The following is a 23,621-nucleotide window of genomic DNA, read 5'->3' as shown; positions in this document are numbered from 1 at the left end:
ATCACCTCATTAGTGTGTTAGTCGTAATCCTAATGAGTGCAGAGATCAGCTAAAGTAATAGCAGTGACCTGCAGGGCAGCTCATCTGCCCAGGTTTATCGTGCTGCTCACAAACCCCTTGGGGAGTGCCAGCCCAATGCTCTCCCTGTCCCCCAGCTGTTGAAGATACCCCGTGCCACGTCTATACGCTTAATTAAAGCAGAGGGACTGGGTAACCTTGGCAACGGAGAGCTGCTGTCTGTAAGCCAGCTGAGATGGATATCATTTCAGCATCTCCAGAGACCAAAGGACAGACGTGAGTCAGAAACTTGCAGGCATCAGACACGCTCAAGACCCGAAGTCGCAGCCAGAAGCACCGATGTCCCCTGGAGCCCATGTCCTCCCCAGAAGTGGGTGCCAAGGGTGTCAAAATGCACTGGTCCCTCACTGGTGAGATCTGGCAGGCTCTGAGGTGCCGTGTCAGGTGGTGCACACTGTGGCACCTAGAGCCCAATCCTGTCTGGCACAAAGGAGGCTTTGCTCTGCCGGGCAGCCCAGTGGCATCTAGGGGAGAGCAGAAGACTCTTATCACTTAGAAAAAGTTGTAGATGTGTTTAAAATAATTCCCTTTTGAACTGGGAAATTTGTATAAGCCAAATTATTTCTGCCTTATCAGGATGCCAGACATGTTACATCTGGTTTGGGGGGGTGATAAGTGATAAGCAGCTACAAACACATTTGCAATAAGAGGCTGAGATTTGTTTTAAAGAGATAGTAAAAGACATGATCAGTTCTGCATCAGATAGACCCTCTTTTCTTATATCTGCCTCTGAACTGAGGGCAGGATGTGCCCAGGAGCCCAACACTGAAGACGAAAGGCAAGACCTCTTGGGGAGCAAAAATATCCATTTCCATCTTCCTCCTCTGTCCTGTGGTGGTGCAGACACAGGTATCGTGTTGGAGAAGGGGACCCACAGCCTCACCTCTGTCAAAGCAGCCTGAGAGGGGGTCGGCAAGGACCACACCATTATGTGGGACCCTTGGATGCCTCTGAGGTCCCATGTTCTTTGCACCTTATGGGCAAAGGGCACCTTTCTAAATCAGAGAAGTCCTAAATCTTCCTGTTGTTCCTGTAAGAGCTGGTGGGGCAGGACAGGAGGGCTCATGGCAGCTGCACCACGAGACTGCAGTCAGAGAGGAAACACCATGACAAGGAATTTACAAGGAGGTTTTTGGTCCTTCCAGAGAGCAGCCTTGGTGCAGGGTGCCTGGCTGAGCACTTGGCCACCACCAGCTTCGTAATGGGGTTTCTGCTTCAGAAATGGTAACCAGAAGAGTGTGTCCAGACTTTCTGAAGGATGGCTGCTGGCTCAAGCCTCACAATGCCTGGGTGGGTCCCACCAGCCCCCAGGAGGCTGGAAGGGATGTGGGACCAGGGGGTGCCCCACGGACAGCAGAGTGCCCTGAAAAAAGAGCTGTGGCACCTGCCTCAGCCCTGGCCATGGCAGCATCCAGGGCTGCTCGGAACAGCTCTGCATCCAGCTGCTTCCACAGACCCTGGTACCATGAAACAGTGCTGGAGCCTCACAGTGATGCCCCATGTTGGGCTTGGCTGCTGTCCCCATCCCTGTATGGGGCAGAAGTGGGGTGCCAGGCTGAGCTGGGGGTGCCATGCACGACCAGATCGAGGGATAGTGAGGGCCTGGAGTCACTTGGACCAGCACGGGGTGACAGGGTGGTGCAGGACTGGGCGGGGGATGCCCAGCACACAGAAGGACCGGACTGGGGGTGCCCTACACAAACCAGGGGTGACCGGTTCGAGGATGCCGGGCCCAACGAGGGACTGGACCAAGAGCATCCTGCCCGAACCGGGGATGCTTGGGACCAACAGATGATGCCGGGGGTGGTGCCGAACTAGAGCGAGAGAGCCGGGGACCAACCAGGAGCGGACCGGAGTGCTCTGCTCGAGTGCTGGGTACCGAACCGGGAGGGGCGTGGGCGGTGCGGGGCCGGACGGGGCTGCGGAGGCTGCTGGCGCTGCGGGGGCTGGCGGCGCTCCCCGCCCCGCGCCTCCGGGGCTGGGGCCGGACCACGTGCCGCCCGCCCCGCCCCGGCGCCGCCCCGGTGCCGCCGGCGGAACCAGCGCGGATCGGCCCAGCATGGAGGGGACGCGGCGCACCCTGCTCCGCCTCGCTGCCGCCTGCTGCCTGCTCTGCGCCCTGCCAGGTACCGGGGGCGGCCGCCCGAGGGGCACCGGGAGGGCTGGGGACGGCCCGGGGGGTCCCCCCGCGGCGGGGAGCGCAGCACCGAGGGCAGCCGTCGGGGCAGCGCGGGGGCGCGGGCGCCTCCGCCCGCTGGTGGGGCTGGGGTAAGAGGGTCTGGGGAGCCCCCCCTGATGACGGAAACCTCCAGGGAGCAGCGCCCCGGCCCGGACCCCGAAACTCGGGCGAAGTGCCCGCGGCCGCGGGCGCCGTCGCCCCGGCGGGCACGCAGGTCTGGTCGCCCAGAGATGCTCGGGAGTGCCCGGGCGAGCCCCGCGCTCAAGGCAGCGGCGAGGCCGCCCGCCCCGGCCTTGCCCATACAAGGCAGCTGCAGGCTCTGTTCCCCCGCCGGCGGAGCCGGGCCGGGTTCACCTCTCCAGCCCAATGGGGAACTCGAGGGGACGCGCGGGGAGCGGAGCAGTGAGCCCGGGGGCACTCGCAGCATCCAGCCCTGCGAGGCCCCTGTCTCCAGCCCTGCAGCTCTTGGGTGCCTACGAGCCGCTGCTGAGTTTCCCACCGAGGGGACCGCGGACAAAGCCCGAGCTCTGCCGCCTCCCTGCCGGCACAGGGCGCCCATCTCGTCGCGCTGTGGGAGAGGAGGCGATGCCGGTGCGTGGGACAGAGCAGGAGCCAGACCCCGGCCCCGGGCAGCCTCTCCCACGCTGTGTTTCAGCTCGGCTCCACGCGCAACATGTCCCCACGTGTGCAGGCGCAGTCTGCAGCCGGGCGCTGACAGCCCCGTCCGCCGGGACCCACTGCATGGCTGGGAGTGTGCCTCGAGTTGGGGGGCTGTCACCATCCCCCGTGACCCTGGCAGTGACAAAGTCTGAGCTGGCATTTAGGGGCTTGCCTGGGGCTCTGGAAATAAAGATGTTTCCTCTTTGTGGCTGAGAAAACCCCTTGGACAGACTCAGGTCAGATCACAAGCACTGTGACAGCAGCAGTAAGAGACAGAGGGGTGATGCAAAGAAACTGGGTTTGTAATAATTGGGGGTGGCAAAACCACAGCCTAGGTGCCCACAGGGCTGAGCGCCCGCAGCAAGAGCAGCGCTCAGGCTGAGGTTTCGGATGTGGTTTAGCTGGGTTTGAAGCTGAGCATGGGGACACAGTCCCACACCAGCCCCCTGTTTGTGGGCAAAACCTTGGGTAACGCTGTGCTTTCCGTGCGAGTGTGGCTGCGCTGCGGTGGGGAGGTGACCCACTGCTGCAGGGAACAACTCACCAGAGGAACAGCTCAGGATTTCCATCACTCGGGGAGGAGGAGCTCAGGGCTGCCACTGGCTTCGCTGGCCCCATTTCCTGCCCCCAGCACGCTGGGGTTCCCGGGGAATGCTCCCTGCCCCAGCTGGCTCATAGGAGCCCTCACATTGCGAAGTCCAAGACTGAAACTGCTGGGACATGCCAGAATTAAAGTTGCACTGGATTTTTCCTTACATGTTTTGTTCTTAGCATCCCAATACCAAAGTCTTTTCACAGCCTCAGGAAATGGCACCTATGCAGCTGGCCTGGCCCTTGTCCTCACGGATTTTTGGTCCACTAGTTAACCCCAGCCACAGCTGAGAGAGCAAATGTTTTGTGAAAATAGGTGGCATGGAAGAGATAAAAAACTGCCCCAGAGCAAGCACAACTCTTACTGAGACACCAGAGAATCCCAGCAGGACAGTGGTGGGGGAAGGAAATGTTCACCTGGAGACTGGCCCTGAAGTCAGCAGTCCCCAAGCCTGTCCAAAACCAGGCTTGTCCCAGCCCCACAAGCTGGTCTCCCTGCTCCCAGCACAGATCCTGTTTGCCCCCCCATCCGGCAGTGCCTGCTCCCACTCCCCAGCCAGGTTTGCTGTGGGGCCACAGAGGGGCTCTGCCCACCCCAGCCTCTCAATGCAGCCTTTCTTCGCTGCCTGCGGAAATCCACTTCCTCCAGCACTGTTAGCCTTACAAATAAAACCCCGGAGTAATTTTGGTCTGGGCAGTTTGCTGCCTTCCCCTCCTGTGCTGAGCTGCCTCCCAAGCTATGGGGATGGTGCAGGACCAGGAGCAGCGCGAGTGTATAAAGCCCCATCTGCCGGGACCCAGGGCCGTGCACACAGGCGGGCAGCGCGTCCACTTGCAGAGCCCCACAGCTGATCTGCCATGGCTCTTTTCCCCTTCTTTGCCCAGGGCGAGGGGCAGCGCGTGGCCGCAACCCCACCCTGGCTGGGCAGCCCTGGCTCTGCTGCACCCAGAGCTGAGCCACAGCTCGGTCCTCTCTTCAGGGTGGTACTTCCAGCTGTGTGGGGTAAATACTGACCCTGCACCCCGTGCCCAGCTCCATTGTGTTGTGCCATTGTTTTTTTACGCCATTTTTGCACGTGCTCTTCCCCCAGCGCCAGGTGCCTGGTGGATCTTGGCTCCCTGCTGCCCTTCCAAGGCCTGACCCCTTAGGCAGCACTTACCTCCTTCAGCTCCCTTGGCCACATCCCTCTGGGCAAAGGGGAGGGGGGACAATCTAAAGCATAGAGGTCCCTCTCCCTCCTTTCTTTCCACCCAGACCCACTTGATGAGCAGACGCTGCTCTTGCTGCAGGGGTTTCCACCAGGCTGCCTTGCAGGGATGCCGGCTGCCTTCTTCCCTACCACGCTCAGTGGGGCAGCTTTCCTAAGTCTGAGGCCACAGCCAGGCCCACACTCACGCTGCATGATCCAAACTGTGGCTCCTCAGGGCAGAGTGCGTCCTCCGTGGCCTATTAAACCAGTAGCCACACAGCTGGAAGGTCCTGGGCAGATTTCCTCATGTCCAGACTTCCCCCAGCTCCTGCCACACCATGCTGGAGACCAGGCCCCCTGCTGACATTGGGCTGCTATTAAGGCAACGGGCTAATTAATTTTCTCCTAATGATGTGTTTCCTCTACTGCAGCTGTGACTCCCAAGGTAAGCTGGCTGATGCCAGAGCTCCCTGGTGTTGCTGTATTATTTGGGTTATGCAGCCCCAGAGAAGGGCAGGTTTCCCAGGCTTCAGGTGCTGTGCGTGTCCCCAGCAGCCTCTGGGCAAAGGGATCTTCATCACGGCTCAAATCCTCCACCAAGGAACAAAGCAAACAATGTGGGAGCCTCTTGGGCACCTTCTTGCCAGGCAGGATTCTTTGTAGCTGCATGTGGCCAGTGGAAAATATAACTGGCTGGTATGATAGTGGTGGCTGAGCAAGGCAGACTGCTCTCCCCTTTTACCCTGCCACGGGAATTCGGGATATGCCCCCTTCCCTCTAAATGGGGGATCCGTGATGGGGCTTCATGCAAACCTGTGGGAAAGCATAGTTTTTTGCATCTCTCCTTGTCCTGGCTGGGTGGGAAAGGCTCCCATGGCAGGGCCAGGCAGAGCGTGCCACCCGGGGTGCTGTGTCCTGCAGGCAGGCGCTTGGGCTGGCACTGTCCCCCTCCCCATCTCCGGCTCTGGCACCGCTGCCCGCTCTGGGCACGTCTGCACTGCCTTTTGGCTTTTTCTAGTACCGAAGAACCTGTGCTCAGCATTTACGGTGCCATTTCCAGGGCTGCTCATCTCTGCTCTCACAACTCTGGCTCTGCTAGGCCACCATCAGCTGGTTGTCCCCATCCCAAATACTGTGCCACCAAACAAGGTGGTAGCTCTGGCACGCTCCTGGCTCCCCTTTTTGCTCCCCACAGGGTCAAGTTTGAGGCCAGGGATCTGCAGGTGCCCTGAGGAAGCATCCTCATGCCTGCCAGGGCAGGCTGGGCGCTGGGCTGTCGCTCCCCAGCGCTGTGCTCACTCGGCACCCCATATCTAATCTGAGCCCCGTCTCGTGCTCGGCTCGTGGCCACCTGCCTATCGGGCTGGAAGGAGCTTCTTGGTCAGGAGACCCAGTTTCTATTCCTGTCCCTTACTGCAGCCCTTGCTTTGCAGTGTGCCTGGCCTGGCAGCTCTCCAGCGCCACGCTGGGCACCCAGCACCCCCAGTTCAGTTCTCCCCCCCCAGTTTTGCTGCCTGTGCAACAGGGCACAGCTCAGCTCGCAGAAGCCATGAGGGGTGCAGTGAATTGGCTTGCTGCTGTGCAAGAGATTCGCTGTGGTCCCCAAACAGGCTGAGAGGTCCAATCCATCCCTGCACCCCATGCCCAGACTCCTTGCAGCAGATGGAGCCCATTCAGCCTCCCTCTGCCAGGATGGAGATGGGGACAGTCCTGACAGCAGCCCTGGCAGGGCGAGCGCTGGAGTCTGCAGCAAATGCAGCTCAGTGGCCTCCTGACTCCATCGAGGTCCTGCAAGGCATCAAACTGGAGCTGAGCTTACAGAGCAGTTGCCCTTCGTACCGGATCTGCGTCCCTGTGCCTCGCTCTGTTGCGATGAGGGTGTTTGCGCTACAGCATCCCTGAGTGCATCTGGCACCTACCTGGGGGGCTCCAGAAATCTCCTCTGCCACTTGTATTTTTTTTAATTCCAAGCTTTGAGTTAAGACGACGTTAGGCTCAGCTGGTATCTAATCAGCAGCTCCTCCAGTTCTGCTTTTAAATGAAGTTAGGAGCCTTGGTTTTAAATCCCGCTATATGGTTTTATTTGCATTTCTACTCAAGCTCTGTTTCCTTGAAGAGGTTGTTTAATTACCGTTGGTTGGTAACCATAAAAATGTAATAACTGGCAACAAAAGATAATTTCTACAGCTAATGGAGTACTTTGCTAAGCAAGAGGATATAATTGTGTAAATACATATAAGTTGCAGCTTATGCTGTTACTTTTTAAACACACTAATTTTGCATTTTACTAGGTTGTTTGTGACTTGAGCTGTTACATATGCTTAAATGAAAATTGAATTCAGTTAGTGCACAAAAATAGCATTTTAGAAGGGTCTGGGTGCCTTTTCAATGAATCAGAGCGGTGGTTTGACATGCATTCTGTAGGAAGCTAATGTAAGTGAGGTGCTATCTGCAGAGAGTGACAGCCTGCACAGGGGAATACACCCGCACCAGGGAGTCCTGCTCCCATGGGCACCTCCAAAATCCTGGTGGATCCTTTTGTCTTTGTGCTCAGCTCTCCCCTGGGTCTCCGTGCACCTCCCCCAGGGGTGCCTGCAGCCTGCACCCCGCTGCCCTGCTCTCCCTCCAGCCCCAGCAACCAGCCTCTGCTGCCTTCCTTACCTTATGCAGCTTTCCTACAGCTCACTCTAAGAAGGATTTTGGAAATGGTGGTAAAGCCTATGGATTGAATTTTGGTTTGTGTTGGCCCTCGGGGAGCTCAGGCTGCTGTTTCTGGCTGAGACAGGAAGGAGGGTGCAGAGGATGCTGCTGGGGCTGGGGCAGGAGGGTTGTGGCAAGAGCTGGTCCGCAGGTTGGTCCAGCTGCTCTGTCTCGCTGCCTTGTTTTATTCTGAGAAACAAATAGACAGTGGAGTGGCTGCTGTGGCAGAGGATGGCGGAGATGTCCCGCTCTGCATGGCTGCCCTGACACAGCAGCGGTGCTCTGTGCTGCTTGTGCAAACCTTCCTCAGCCCCTCGCTTGGCCCCAGCCCTGAAACTTGGGCAGGGAGCGCAAAGCAGGAACGGCCCCATCTCCTGCAGAGCTGGCTTCCTTCACGCCTCTCCGTTATGGCATATTTATACCACGGCTGCTCTGGAGCTGATGGGAGCTCGGGCTGATGTGTGGAGGTCCCTCAGTGTCGTCACGCAGTGCTGGAGAGGGGCTGAAGCCATGGGCTGGTGCTCAAAGCCGTGGGCTGGTGCTCAAACCCTCCGTTCCCTCGTGGAGCAGGGAGCGTTTCCCACCCTTGTCCAAGGCAGGGGCTTCTCAGCTGGCCGCATCCTTCCTCCCTTGGGGCCGCTCTCTTCCTTTGCCCCTCTCTTTTCCCAGGCAGAGGTCACTGCAGTCAGCACTGTCTGATGGGAGCTGCTGCTCCAAATCCACCAGCCCTGCCCTGATGTGGGCTGAGATCGCTGGTTCTCACCACACGCAGGCTGAGCCCGGTGGTTAGCACAGATGTGGGGCAGGAGCGGGGCCGTAGCCAGGGGACCACCAGCCAGCTCTGCTTTAGCAGGCACTGCAGCGTAACCAAAGCAAACCCACCCTTGGTTCCCCATCAGGGAAACAGAGATCCTGCTATTATCAGAGCTCTTGCTTCCAGCTGGTCCTGCTTCCAAACTTCCAGTACGTAGTTGTTTTATTATGGATCCAAAGGTGACTGACTGCACCTTCACCAGCTGCCTTGAGGTGCTGCAACTGTCAGGCCTGGGAGGATCCCATAAAAGGTGAAGCATCCACACCAACTCCTTCCCTTTCCACCCAAGACAAGAGGTGCCTGGTTCCCACCTGTCTCCAGGAGCCGATGAGGGTGATGCCGTAGGCAGTGCAGCCACAGCCTCCCTGGCACATGGTGCAGGAAGCAGAGCTCCTCCAGGAAGACGCCAGAGTAACGAGCTCTGACCTGCGTCTCTATAAGTAACTGATAAACAGCTAAAAACACCATCAGTCAGTGACGGGAGCAGCAGCGACTGCGCTGGGGATTTTCCGACCTGCTGGGCAGCGAGGACCCAGAGCAAACCGCAGCGGCTGGTCCACGTGGGCTTTGCTGGGTCTCATCCAGCACAGCCAGCGCAGCAGCTTCACGGCAGAGCCGGGCTCTCCTCAGTGCTCTGCAGGCTTTGCACCGGAGCTGGGTGGGAACAGGTTGCCCATTTAGGTGATAAGACTGTGGGAAACAAAGTTGTGGCATTGCAGAAATGGTGTAGCAAATGTTAATGCAAGACACTAGAGGAGAGTATTTTTATTTTAAAACATAACTGAAGTAAAACTCTTTGTGTTTGCACTCTTTAACACAGACATGCTCACAAGTACCAAGTTGCACCTGTCGGTTATGCCCCTAGGTGCCTTGCTTGGTGACTGTGCTGGCTTTGGATGTGTCACCCCCTAGGAGTTGACAGAAGGTGATAGGTGACCTTTTGTCTCTCTGTCCCCGAGTGATCAGGATTTACTCACTATGCTTTGTTTCCTTGTCTTAAGGCTCTTGCCTTGTTCTCTATCTTCCCACCATCATCTCTTAATGGCTTGAGTCTTTGTGTTAGCCTGGTTTAGGCTCTCCCTTTTTCCAGGCTCTCCTTTGTCTCCTGAGCTGGGTGTGCTGTGATGTGCTGGATGACCTGCTAATCCAGGTGCCACCAACTCCTGCCGTGCTCAAAGGCCCCTGAGCAGGACCCTGCTGCCCCAGCGGTTCCCTGTCTTGCTCCATGCCTGCCCATTTTAACATCTCAGTTCTCTACAAACCAGGTTTTACACACCACAGCGCGGTGTTAGGCCAGACCCAGGCTGGCTGCTGCTACAGCACAAGCTGCAGAGGTCCTGCCACCTTCCTGTGGGATCCAGGGCTGGAGCAACACGTCTGCCCGGGTACCGCTGCCTTGGTGGTCATGGACAGTGGGAAGGAGCCATGTGGCTACTTAGGGAGAGAAGAGCTTAGGGAAATAACTACTACAGCTAAATCTCCCTCTTGCAGACAGCGGGGAGCTGTGTGTGGAGCCGTCCTTATTTGCAGGGCAGGGGGAGCTGCTTGTCCCCACAAACCCTCCGGTCCCACAGCACCTCCTGGCAGGGATGCCGGTTCCTGGCACTGGTGAGGTGCCCTGGTGTGGAGAGCGCAGACTTGCCCGCCTTCCCCTGGATTTCTTTTCATAGCCAGAAACTGGCAGGACTTTTTCAAACTTGTGCAGACCTTTGTGCAAAACAGCTCTCCCCAAATCTTTCCTCTGCGTGCCCCCACTCTCGGTTTGCCACCCCATGGGAGGCTGTCCCAGCCACAGGCCAGCTATTCAAAGCAGCACGTAGCCCGGCACGCTGCTGGCCGGGCACCTGGCCACCACCTTTCCTGTTTACCCCACGGTGACAACGCACCTCTGTGTGCGTCTCTTGCTGCGTAGGAGCAGGTAGCCGGGTGTTTACAGAGCGAGCATCTGCCAATGCCCAACCGGTCAAGAAACCAGTTTCTGGCATAGCGCTATTTGTAGTGTTGCTTTTTCTGAGAGACTGCAAATAATAAGATGTAGACATTAACACCTCATGAATACATTTAGCTTTCTATTTAGCTATGGCTTTTTTCAGCATGACTGTAGATAAGAGCAGCAGCAAACAATCGAAGCTTAAAGAATATTTTTTAAAAGTACCAAGGCCTCATATTTGTTCTAAAACTGTTTTAATTTCAGGGAACACAGGCTCTGGGGCTGCTGGAATCCCACCCAGCACGCAGCGCGCTGAATAGCAATACTGGGTTTGGGGCTGGAAATTGTCACATGAAGAGCTGTGAGCTTTGGCGCCTGATCCTGGGAAACGCAGTGCTCGGCTCTTTTCCTTGCAGGTGTTACTGGTGCAAGCACATCCTACGCCTTAGCTCCATTTCAGAGAGCAGCTTGCCTTGTGTAAAGGCGCAAAGACAGCTGGATCCAGGCAAAGCCAAAGGGAGCATCACTTACGCGTGGGTCTTCACGAAGTTGCCCCAGCTGGGGGTCCCCTTGAGGGCTCGTTCTCCAAATGTGAGCGGGGCTGTGCTGCCCCTGCTTGTGCATCCCCCGTGGGAGCCCTCCCAGGACAGGGGCCCGGGCTGGGGGAGCCCAGCGCCGTCAGGCTGCTGCCAGGGTTGGCATCTCCAGCCGGCCCGGGTACTGCAATGGTCTCCTGAGGGAGGCGCGTCGTGTCTTTTTTTAGGGCTCGTTAAGTGCTGTGACTGGAGAAGAGCTCTGATAACTGTGTCTGTTCTGAAGAGCTTTTAAAAACTGCTGAGATTTCCCTAAAGCCTTCGTATGAGAATGGGCCGCTTTGTTGATGGATGAATGTTTCTTGGTTATGGCATCTGCCTCAGATGCTTCTCCATTGTGGAGTGAGCATGAAGATGCATTTTTTTCAGTACCTTTATTTTTTTCTGTAGTTGCCTCATCACACGTCTGTGGCTTGGGTAGAAACTTGAACAGAAATCATCAAAATATTGACCATGTGATGTTTTTAAATCGGCTGGAGAGTCCATCCTGATATGGCTACATTTTTCTGTTGTTTTTTTTTTCCTGTTTACCCCCCCGAAAGCCCCTCACAGGATCCATGTTTATGACAGGCAGTGTAAGAGCCTTGTGCCTTTCCCTCTCTCTCATGCTGTCACACCGTCTAGCGGCTGTGGATCCACAGGGGATCCTTCCTCCCTGCAGCTTCCCGCTAGAGAAGCCCTGTTTGCTGTAATGAGAGGCTGAGTAGGTCCCCATTCCTGTGACAACAGTTGCACTTTGTGGTGGTGACATGTTCATAAATACCTCGTGAAGGCAGCTCCCAGAGCTCCCTATGGGCTGTAGTGCTCTCTTGCTACCCATTTCACCTTTCCCTCTAGCAGCAAGCCCACGCTCCTACTAAGATGACTAGCAATATACGCTTTATCCTTGCCAGACACAGACATTTTAAAGATCACTTTTCTATAGGTAATCAGGCCAGGGGATCTAGTTCCAGTTTTTCCCCGCTTATGCTTTTTCTGCACCATTTCTGCCTCTTTCTCAATGAACCAAGGAAGATTTATCTTCCGGTCTCAGGTGGTACTTTAAAAAGAAAAAAATCCTCTAAAAAGCTTTGAGGTGCTCTAGTGTAGAGGGTTATTGATACTGACCCCAGAGAACAGGAGCACAGGGTTTGAGAGGGAGGAGGGTAACGACAGGACCCCTAGAGCAGATCCCTGCCTCAGAGAGACCAGGAGGACAGAGGAGCTATTTGAATCCCTTCCCCAGGTGTGAACATGTGCTGGATTTGGAGTTAAGGGAATGGAGAGGGTCAGTGTTTCCCCTTTCAGTGTGCCATCTCTGAAAAGCTCAGCATTTCTTAACTCTGTTCCGTAGGACACAGCCAGACGACAGCAGAGACCTTGGGGGCACCATCACCTTTTCTTAACACAATAGTAACCTCGCATCAGCCAAAGGAAGCCTCTGACTTCAGCCCAGTGACTACTGCCATTCCCAACACAAGCCTGGAAAGAAACTTGACTGCTGCAACGCTCAATGCCACTGGAGCCCACACGACGGAGATGGAGGATGTCTCCATCCCTACCGCCCCCATGGTGGGCACCAAGGCTGAGGGACTGCAGGCTTCCAGCACTGCCAGCCCCGCGGACGTCACAGTTTCACAGCATAAGCACCACAACATGAGCGTGTCAGTCAATGATAGCACTGAAATCCTCCCCACCACCCCGACTGCCAGCACTCTGGAAGACAACCAGCCCCACCACGAAGTCACAGAGCCCTTCAGCACAACGGAAGAAATGGATGATGCCAGCAGTGCACCCCCCACGCTTCCTCTCAGCAGTGCGCCGGGTGAGGCTTTGCCTTTACTGCCTGTGTGGAAAGTCCTGCCCCAAGGGTGCCCAACCTGGAAACTCCTGTGAACTCTTAGGGGAACCGGAGAGAGGGAGAAAAGTGGAATGAGCCATTAAGCACGTCCAGTTCAGTGGGACTGACTTGCAGAGGTGCTGCTAGTTCAGCATCCTCTTTGTAAACCCCATTAATTATGGTATCAATTGTGCTGGCTGCTTGCTGATGAGGATGTTGATTGTGTGCAGGGAAGTCTTTAATATTCCTCATCTGAAACACCGTGCTTCAGCAGTGCTGCCCAACTGGGCTCTTCCCGCACCAGGGCTGGGAGCTCAAAAGGAGCCTTCCCTGCTGCCTGCAGAATGGGGCAGCACACCCTCACTTAACACAAAGCATGGAGATGGGCAGGCACGAGCATCAGCCCGTCCATCCCTGGGCAACCACGGCAACCCCTACCCCACCTTCAGATCCCTCTGGGCAGCATGGCAACTGGGTATATGTGGTCTCTGATCCCAGTCTCACCCACCTTGGGGCCTGCCAGACTGTCACACACCCCTGATGCAAGGCAGATGTTGATTGACCATCAATTTGCATGGTGTTGATGCACAACTGCATCCTGGCTTGTGTAATGGGGCCCTGCTGTTCTGTGATGCAGGAACACAGCCTCAGGGGATGCTGCTACCCAGTCCCTGGGCAGCCCCTTTGTGCTCTCAGTGAGGAGGGATGAGACCTTTCCTGGTCTCTTGCTCTGGGTTTATCCCCAGTTCTCTGCAGAGCTGTTTGAGGATTCTCTGCTTGTCCTTTGTCCCCAGAGGACAGGACTTGTGGCCCCAGGTTGGCTGACATGGCGGATTGGCACAGACGAAAACCAAGAGGACTCTCTGTGCACTGTGGTTTATGACATGGCCCAGCTGTGGCTGCGCTATGAGACCTGCTTGCTTTCCAAAGGGTTGTCAATAACCTGCTTTGCCTGTAGTCCCAGTAGTTTTCCTTACAGCCTTGCTTCCATCTCATCCGGTCCCACAGAACTGTGCGCTTGCACTTTATCCTTTGAAATAAATGCTTGTTCCTATTTTGCAGCAACAACTAACAGCTCTCACCTGGGGCCTTTTGATGGGCAGACTGTGGGGCCCACAGCAGCAAGGTCTGAAACCAGGCCCGGAACGAGCCCTGTGGGTGCCACAGAGGAGAGCACCATGGAGCCCAGAACCTCGTCTGCTCCCATCTCCACTGCAGGGACCACGTCCTCTGCTGCCGCCTCCAGTACCGTGACAGTGGGACCCCTTCTGACCAGCTCCGTGTCTACCAGCACAGCTGCCATCCCCACCAGCACATCCACACTGGAGCAGCCGTTAGAGCCCATGCATGAGAAAGCTTCTGTGTTGGATGTTGGTGATGACGAAAATCCAGGTAAATGCTCTGCTTTTGTCCCTGCTCTCACAAAACATAGCAAAGGGTTGGGGCTACCTCAAATTGCCTCTCAGTTGTACTGAGCAGAACCAGAAAAGCCAAGGCTTTGCTACTCCAGTCCTTGAAGGCTCTCCTTTGGCCTCATTCCCTTGGTATCCTTGCAGAGCTACCCAGTTCTCCTTCGGCTGATACAACGAGGGCTGATCCCTTGGTAATCACTGTGATCTCCGTCTTCATTGTCATGGTGGGCATCCTAGGCCTGGTCGGCTTCTTGAGATACCGCCAGCACAACAGCCGCATGGAATTCCGGCGCCTGCAGGACCTGCCCATGGTGAGTAACACCCTCAGCCCAGCCTGGCATGGTCCGGCTTGCTACTGGCTGCTTTGCAGTTACCCAAAGCATTGCTAATGTAGTAGAAGGGGATTTGCAGCAGCAAGAATGCTGATCACAACTCCTGTTCCCTCTTAGGTCCCTCTCCTTCCATCCAGGGTTTGAATCAAGACAGCAAGTCTCAAGGTTGGCCACTAAAGAAGGTCTCTGCCTTCCCCTCACTCTGCAGGGGAATGCTAAGAGGTTAAATAGAGAGAGGAAGGGAAGTTCCATCCAAACTTCCCCTGAAATGACACCTTCCTAGCCTCTCCTCCTGTATTGTGATATATTTGCTTTGTGACTACGACAAAGCAGATTCTGTGCTCTGTTCCTGGGGAGGCTGTCCGTCTGTCTGCTTCTGACCCCTTGGGGCTGTAAAAAGATATGAGGGTTTCAGAGGCTGGATTAGCTCTGGGGAAGCTGCACCTAGCTCACCGTGCTATTTGGGACAGAGGAGTACCAATTCCCTTCTGCAGCTACCAAGCAAGCTGATGCTGTTTCAAGCTGAGTGGAGTTCTCCCCAGCCAGGGTTTTGCACATTCCTGCAGCAGACAAGCTCTTCCTACATACACCTCTTCTTCCCAAAAGCTGGAGCGTGAGGGGAGAGTGACAGTCCAGAGATCCAGGAATTGCACAGGGACAGCATTCAGGTCGATTGCTGGGCAGATGGCCACATAGTGACAGTGTGGATGAGAAGGCTGTGCTGCCTGCACGGCACTCTTCCAGACTGGCACTGGATGCCATCGTGCAGACGTCTCATTAAAGCACGCTCTTCTCTGCTTCTAGGATGACATGATGGAGGACACCCCTCTCTCACTCTACAGCTACTAGGCAACCAGCCTGGCCGGCTGAACTTCCCAGAGGAGAAGGCCTTGAGGACTTGGTCCCAGATGATCTGCTGAGGAATGAGGGGCTGTGATTTGCACACAACTGAAAGATCCTTTTCAGATGGCTTTTGGTTTTAGACATTTTAAATAGTTCAGTGTTGAAGTTTTTATGCTGGGAATCACAGTCCAAGTCTGGCCCTTTTCTCCAGGCTCTCCTCAAAACAATGCCCCAAAGAGGTGCCTCCTCCTTTTAGTATGGTGACCAATTAGCCAAGACAACCTTTGCCTTCATGTTCTGCATGGATCTGTTCTGTCCATCTTGGCCGCTGCTGCTTTCAAAGGAGGTGGGCAAGTGATCCATACAAGAGCTGTTAACACTGGTGGTGTCAGCACAGTGCTAGCAAAGGGCACTGCTGTTTTCTGAGGGAGCCAAGGATGTGGAATCAGTCATCTTGGGCCTCCTCTTGTTCTGTATTTTTAAGGTTGTTTGGTTTGGTTTTCTTGCACTTTTTTTGTTCCTGTTTCAGCTTTAGCCCCAGGATTGGCACTGCCCATCCTGAAACACCTACCAGGAGGATGTCAGACTGCTCTGCTTCCTTCCTACATGCGTATCTTCTCTCTTTAACCAGGGAAAACTGTTTTGTGGCCACTGGAGAAGTGCCCTTGCTACTTGATGTTGCTTTGAAGTTTCTGGGAGGAAAATGAACATAATTTTAGCTTAACAAATCTTGATAGAACCTAGTCTGTTGCCAATTAGACACACTAATTTGGCCTCACCAAAATTAGGAAACTGTGTCTCACGTACTTGATGCTTTCAGCATATGCATAAACTCCTTGCCCAGGCTCAGTAAATATTTTGGGCCATTTCCCTGCCTGGATCGACACGCGCCTTTCCTCAGGTACCTCCCATTTTGCTGCTAGCGTCTGGTTGCTGAAAGTTGTTGTACAAAACTGGTACTGCACTCTCCCTCTTCTGCTATGCAAGGTCGAAGCTCCTTTTCCTTCTGATGCTGGTCTTTGAGCTAGTTGTCTTGTCACAAGAACAGATCCTGGATGTAGGTGCCTTCTTCCCCTTCCCTTTCTAAGCGTTAGGCTGATTAGATTCTGCACTTTCACCTCAAAATATCACTGCTGTAGACTACATCCAAGGCTCTTGAAGCCCCTCAAGGAAACCCACAGACCAGAGCCTCTGAGTGTGAGTCAGGATCTTTTAGTGCACTCGCCTCAGAAAGACCAGTGTGCGTGACATGAAAGTCTTCATGTAATTAACTCCTGCTCCTGTTTCCTAATTCACATTTGACTGCTGGTAAAGCGAAACACATGCCTTCTCTCGAGTGTTTGATTGTTGACTAAGCCAGTTGCTCCCTCAGGATACATCAAGGGCTAGAGATTATCTACCACATTGCTCTTACAAGCCTCAGTCTCTCAGTAGCAGCACTCACAAAGGACAGATACCAGGCCTTACTAGCAAAATTACCTTTTTTTCCCGGTGTTGTTATTGCTTGTCTTAGCAGGGAAAGGGGAATTTGCCCATCAGCAGGGCTCAAATTATCTGCAAAGCCCAGAGATGGAGCAGAACTGGTCTGGGTCAAATAGATGAAGTGGATAATGCAGCAGTTCCTCCTTCCCGCGTTATCTTCCGAAACGGCTGACAAATGGCTGCAGCGCAGTTTGGGTTCAGCTGTTGGCTTTGGCCTTGCATCTGTTTACTGTAAGGATGCCCAGCAAAACAGGGAAGAAGGGTTGGTTCTCTCCTACTATTATTGCATGGAAACTAAAGGGCAATTGTCACAACTCCAGAGCTTCTGTATCAAGCATTGTCTGCACAGAGCAATCTCCCTAGCTACAGACTTGTTTTCCCAGCCGGAGGGCAGGGTGCTACTGGTTTTTGGCACAAAGGGAGGCAAGTTAGTGGTGGAAAATAGAACTCCATCCTGGCTGGAACTGGTGCAGGCTGGCATAGCTGGAAAGTGTCTCTGCACACAACTGAAAGGGCAGGGGCTGGTTGTTCTGGTTTCCCATGCGTCACTGTCCAGGGGAAAGGGGTGAGCAAGAAAACTCACCCAACACCAAAGTGCAACTTTCTTTGTAAAATATGTTAATAGTGGATTTTTTTTTTTTTCTGCAATAAAGTTACAAATGCCAAAGGTGTCCTAGTCATATTTTCATTGGAAACGTGTAACTGAAAAGCTTTTGTAGATCACAATGAATCCTGTGATACATAAACAGCAGCTGTTTGGGATAGGAAGACTCACAGAGCTGACACCAGTGAAATGCCAGACAGCTGTAAACCACAGCTCTAGGGGCTCAGAAGGACCAGCCCCGGCTTGTGTTGCTTCTTGTCACGGTCATTCCCTGTATGGGTTGACTGAGATTAATTTCTATATGGTCAAATCAGATTAAATGTCTTAGAGAACCACACCAGACCAAATAATCTAACATAGACCTTTAAGGACTCTCTTTGCTTCTGATTGAAGATATCGTTATTGTCATCTGCTGTCAACTGTACCCTCCAACAGCCAGCCTCTTCCAAACCTAAGTCGCATCTTCTGTCCTGCTTCTTTCTATATTACAGAAGACAAAGCAAACTGAAAGGCATGTACCTCTTTTTGTTTTGCTTTATAGCTGTTTGGAGCTCTTCCCTTTGGAGCTCAGACCCACAGGGAGGTAAGAGCTCCTGGTTGGGTTCAAAAGCCTGGCTCTTGCTACAGAGCTGATGAGAGTCTCTCCTGAGCGAACAGTCTCTCCCAGCTGGTACAGTCATCCAGCTCATGTCATAGACATTTTGTGTTACAATACTTTATACTGCAAAAGCAAAACATGGTGAGTGAAAATAATTGGTCATTGGGCTTCTGCTGTTTTTGAGAGTTCCCACAAGGAATCTAGAAAAGCAAATCCCTAGAAGATCTAGAGCAAAGGGAGAGCAAACAACGACTTCTAAGCCTAGCTAAGTGCTTTCTGAGTAATCTGAAGACTTAGGGGTGAACTCTAAACCCTGCGGACATTTCAGTCCTGTCTCAACACACAATCATGCAAAACAGAACTAAGTAACAGAACAAACACGCTTCAACTAAGCCAGTTTTCTCAGGTCTGAAGTCAGCGCTGTTCTGGTGGTTTATGTCGGAGTTCCCTGTCTGTGTTCTGCCTTTTTACCACCAACCCCACTTGGAGCTGATTCATTCTTTGCAGAACAAACTGTTGAGCTGCCTCCTTAGCGATGCAGCACAAAGCAGAACTGCAATGGAGAGGCAGCAGCAGGACAGGCTTGTGCAGGCAGCCGCCCTCCGGAGGCACCAAACTGCCTCTGCCCGGCCAGGTTTGGAGATGGACCATGGGCCAGTTGTGTGGGCTCCATCTTTCCCAGGCAGCAAAGCACACTGACAGAACCAGAAAACAACCACTGCCAATTTCAGCACGTCCCCTTGAACACAACCCTTGCTTTTGATGAGGCTGAGTTTTAATGCCTCCTAGGCTAAGGCACAATTACATTATTAATTAGCAAGGGAACAAGACTCAAATTACTTATGTTTAAAGCTAAAAAAAGAGGGAAAGAGATAAAAGAAAAGCAGAGTTTAAGATGCACCTGCCTGCTCTGCCCTCCCTTCCTCCTCGCTCCAGACTCGTGTTTTGAAGGGAAGGGGATCTGAGCAGCTGAAAAGGGAGAGTGTTAGGGCTGCTGCGCCAAGGGCAGGGCTACCTGTGCTACGTGCCAGTTGTCTGCCCACACAGTTGTCCTTCATGGCTCAGTGCCTGCAGTTCACCTTTAGACACTGTTCTCACCATCATGTCACACTGCAAGTCTGTAAATAAGGCTACAGACAGTGCTCAGAGACAGAGAAACTGCCATGAGGAGCACTGGAGTGGAGAAGGCAGTGTGCGGATCTTGTAAGACCAACAAGCCCATGAGGCTCTCCCGTGGATAACAGTCCCCTGCGCTTGCTGTCGCTAAAGCAGAACAGAAGAGACCTCGCACTGATCCAGGCGGCAGGAGCGCAGAAGCAAGGCAGGGAGGCAGAGCAGTAAACTTTCAGTAATGAAGGCTACAAAATGATGCATAACCTGGAAGCTTTCAGCCAGTAGCCAAATGATGTTCTTCTCACACCCAGGGGAGAACTGAAAACGCCTCTTGTCATTTCCCAGACACCTTGGAAGGAAACAGGAGACCGTACACCTCCGCATTATTTATACTCAATTTTCTATGACAACACTAAATTCAGTAGAAGTGTGGATTTGTCATGGGGGAAGGGGAAGAGTTTTCCCAAATGCACGTCCTGAACCTCTGCCAGGGATGCTCCCATCTAATTGCTACCTCTGCTTTACTGAAGTGGGCGAGAGATCTTCTCTCCACTCCTCCCTTCTGTCTCCCATAAAGAGAAAATAAACCATTGCCTTCCTGTCCATAAAACAATCAAATCTGTGGTACTACTGATAGGTAGCTAAGTGATAAGCAAAGCTGGAAGACCATGATTGCTCATACAAAAGTCTCCATCAGTATTAGGCCACCAAAACCATTCGTGTTTGGTTTGGTTTTTTGTTTTGTTTTGGCTTGGTTTGTGTTTTTAAATCCCCCAGAACTTTGTAAGATAATCAAGGTCTTCAAACTTCTACATCCAACTACATTTGAATGAAGACTCTTCCCCACTCTAATGTTGGAAGGCACATGTTTCCTCACAGATCTGAGAAAAACTGACCTTTACCCAAAGCACAACTTCAAAACAGTCTCAGAAGGCAGAGCACGTCAACCTGCCCAGAACAGGACCTTTTGTGGCTGGTGATACATAGCTTTCAAACTAGATCCCCCACCATAGCCGATTCTGCAATGTTACTAAGCTTTTATAAGTAATCATTAACTGTTACATAAATAGGGTCCTAGACAGTGTCGAACTTGATCGATCTGTGCATTTTAAAAACAAAGGGATCGATGTATTCATCTGCTTGACAGCCTGCACAGCCTTCCTTGTGCCTTTTCCCACTTCCTGTCTAATAACCATACTTAAAAGACATCCTCAACACAGATCTGCCTCACGTGCCCCAGCAGTTTAACAATGGGTAGCCTCAGTTCCTCTGTAATAACTTTTCTTTTGAAAGACCCATCAGCCGAATAACTCCCTGAACCACAAAACCAGCGTGATCTTGATCAGACGGACCGTGGTCACAGCTGCAAGAAAATAACTATGTGTTTGTTCCTACTGTTCGGCTCCCTCTCTGTTTACAGGTAGACCCAAACCCCCACCCACTGTTCAAATAAAGAGCTAAGCTACCCAAGGTATCCTCCCAGTCGTAAAACAAGTCTCCCTGTGATGAACTGCCCAGAATTAATATATCCCTGCAGCAGAAGCCTTTTGCTAGCACGCTTTGAACTATAATGGAACATCTGTTGACAATCTCCCGCAGGGGAACTTCTCCCCTCCCCTGTTTTAATCCTCTCTTCTTCAGAAGTAATCTTGCTCTGAAATTAGACACATCAGTTGCACAGGATGACTCTCACAAGCATTATAGTGTTTCCTTTTGCACGGGTCTTTCTTGGGGGCTGTAGGAAGAGGGATGAGCAGTCAGCCTTGTTCAGTATTTTCTTAAAAATTTGCTGTTATATCCAAATTCCAAAAGCTTTCAATGCTAAATTACAAGTTCTGCTTGGAGCAAGACAAGGCTCACGGGTTCTGAAACATGCCTTTCAGACAGATTTAGGCACTCATTTGATTCTGGCTGAGAAGGGTTTTACTGGGGGAAACTGCAAAATTAGCAAAGTTTTCCTTTGTGCTAATCCTGGCTGTGCTTTTGGATCACACAGGCAGATCAAGCCACTAACATAGCACTGCTTCAATTCCCCTACTGATAAGCGCGGGGGCAGGATAAATAATTGCACTTACTTTTTAAAAAGGATCTCAATATTTGCAGGTGGAAGGCAATCTTCCACAATACTCTTTGTGGCAGAAAGGGAACTTGTTTTCGATAAAGGCTGAGAAAAGCACGGAGAAAACAACTCCTGCCGTTACACAGAGTTTAACCTGGTGGCACACGCTGCGTGACGGAGAATTGGTCTCTCTCTTTTCACTGTTTCTTGGATTCATCAAGTCACTTTCAGGCTCAATCTGACACAAGCCACTCAACAGGCTTTTATATCCCAGCCGTGATCTGCCAATCGCTATTCACACATTCAGATCCACTCTAAGCAGCAGAGTTCAACTCTGGGAAGCAGCTGTTCCCTGGAGAGGAAAAACTATTATAACTCATCTCAGACTGATCTTCAAAGCAAAGCCTCAGTTCATGCAACTGAATGAGATGAAGGTCACAAGAGCAGCCCCCACCCCTGTGTCCTGTCTTGATTTGTGCTCAAGCTCCCCCTTGGTGACTGCTGCTCCCAGTACCACCAGTCTCTGCCTGCTTTTCAAACCAGTCCTAACCAAGCTCTGCTGGGCCCCCTTTACAGCATCCCTGGCTCTATGCCACGTCCCAAGGTATTGACTGAGAAGCAGGCAGCAAAGAGAACACCACAGATCTATCTCCTGCACTATCCCATCTGCTAGACTACAAAGCCTTTATGATCAAATAGGCATGGTCCTCTTTCCCCATACTCTAAGGCTTTCTGAACTCAGTGTTGTTCATTCATCTCTTCTCCTTCAGCTGCTAGCAATTCTAAAAGTAGGTTCTCTAGAGGAAAATTGAGTAAAAAAAATAATTAAACCATATTAGGAAATTTCACAAGGCCCTTTATGCCACTATGGCACTTTATTCTCATAAAATAACATAGCAGCCTCCCCTTTATGGGGGTCATGGAAGCTTCTTTTCAAAAAACACAGATTTCTTAGCCTGTTTTGAGCCACAGAAGAGGAGGCAATTTACCAACACTTGTCAAGCCAGCTACTCCATATTGGGTCTTGTCAGGATATTATCTATGGTGAGTCTGTATCTGTTCTGTTCTTGTGATGTATAGAGTCTTCCGAGATGGCACAACCTAAGCCCAGCTATATATCCCAGAGCTTAAGCTAGTCAACAGTTTAAACAATATCCAACATAACCCAAAACTTGCAATATATTTGGGGAAAAAACACTTGAAGGCATTAGTAGACACAACACACAAAATTATCAATTTCTTCTGGTCCACCAAGGGAGAGCTCAGAAGACAAGATCATACAGCCCATCCCACGGGAGAGGGCTGAAGCAAAGGGGTACAGCTCGGAATTCTCTGACACGGAGGAAACCCCCCATTGCAGACAAGCACCACAGCATCTCTCCATCCGCAAGCTTGGCGACTGCAAAAGCTGATTGACGCACCGCAAATCAGGCCCTCCATCAGTGCCTGTCCCAGCGCTGGAAGCAGAGAACACACAGCCCTGTGTTATAAACGTGTAAGGTGGAGGTCTAAGCAAGAGAGCGTGAGATGACAGCCAACAGGCCCCAGGTAGAGTGTGGGACTGGGCAGGTCTGTGAATGATTTATCCAAACGGCTGTTTCCCTTCCTTGAGTCGCCTCCCTTGGGTCAGCCCCACACCTCACAGCTTCCAGTTCTGGTAAATCCAGGTAACAAACAAGTCAAGAAGAGCTTGCCTGCCTAGGGAAGCCAATATCCTTTCCATCTATTATTTGTTCACTACAGTAAAGAGGGCATGTTTTAGTTAACATTAAAGGCCATGCGGCTTTAGTTCGGGCCGGCTGGCAGACAGGTCACTGCTGGGGTCATCCACTCCAGCTATTTCTAGCCTCCAGCACTGCTCTCCTCCAGCTCAAAACACAGCGTGGAGGTATCTTTACAATTTCCACCAACAGAACAAGGAATTAACCTTCCCTGTACTCCTTACTCCACATGTGAACCCTAAGAACAAACAACAGTCCCTCCAGCACTGCTGGTTCAGTGTGGACTGCAATCCGCGTCAAACTCTTAACACAAAAACATCCTCATTCATCTTTTGCTGAAACAGAGAAATACCAACAAGCATCCCCACAAGCTATATAAGCTCAAATAAAAATAGGTACCCATATAAGTGAATCATGGTCCCAAGTGTCCTAGGAAGCTGCCAACACAGCCACTGGGATCCCCTACTGCAGTATTGGTCGGGGTTTATGATGCTACTACAGTATAAATATTTACTACTAATACTAAGCAACATGTAACTAGGTTCTTATTAAATGAGGGGTACTTTGATCAGTAAAGCTCTATATAGGAGTCCCTACCTGGCTTGTGCCTCAGAGTAAACGTTATAGAGAAAAACTTAACCCTTTGATGGTACATGAAGGCTCCTTAGGCATAGTCCTAACAGCAGCCTGACATGTTACGACTGCACCTACAAAGCAATTAATTGTAGCAGGTTTGCTAGTAAAGTCTGAATCAGCAGGATTAGTAAATTGGAAAAACAGAACACAGGGCAGTTTAATATGCCTTACAGCCTCCATTCACAAGAATCCTAAGCATCTTACTAAAGTAGGGCATGAATTTTTTCTTTTAAAGGAACATTAGCCCTTTGTTCCTGATTTCCTTTA

The 23,621-nt window shown here is 52.3% G+C and overlaps 1 protein-coding gene across 1 annotated transcript; it reads left to right on the top strand.

The window, feature by feature from the left end:
• The first annotated feature begins 253 nt into the window (after positions 1–253).
• On the top strand, positions 254–17,294 carry LOC136103714 (uncharacterized). The gene is made up of 6 exons (XM_071809860.1): positions 254–294; positions 1,897–2,204; positions 12,069–12,539; positions 13,617–13,946; positions 14,111–14,277; positions 15,103–17,294. Exons 1-6 carry the CDS (start codon positions 254–256, stop codon positions 15,145–15,147), a joined length of 1,362 nt encoding a protein of 453 aa, XP_071665961.1. The 3' UTR covers positions 15,148–17,294.
• Positions 17,295–23,621: the final 6,327 nt, after the last annotated feature.

This window comes from Patagioenas fasciata, chromosome 6 (genome assembly GCF_037038585.1).
Source record: "Patagioenas fasciata isolate bPatFas1 chromosome 6, bPatFas1.hap1, whole genome shotgun sequence".
NCBI lineage: Eukaryota > Metazoa > Chordata > Aves > Columbiformes > Columbidae > Patagioenas > Patagioenas fasciata.
Note: the sequence above shows the minus strand (reverse complement) of the source record. Positions and strands in the feature narration are given on the sequence as shown.

Coding starts and splice junctions, on each gene's coding strand:
- LOC136103714 (XM_071809860.1), top strand. CDS start 254: ATGGATATCATTTCAGCATCTCCAGAGACCAAAGGACAGAC. Junction 12,540..13,616: donor TCCTCTCAGCAGTGCGCCGG/GTGAGGCTTTGC, acceptor CCTATTTTGCAG/CAACAACTAACAGCTCTCAC. Junction 13,947..14,110: donor TGGTGATGACGAAAATCCAG/GTAAATGCTCTG, acceptor GTATCCTTGCAG/AGCTACCCAGTTCTCCTTCG.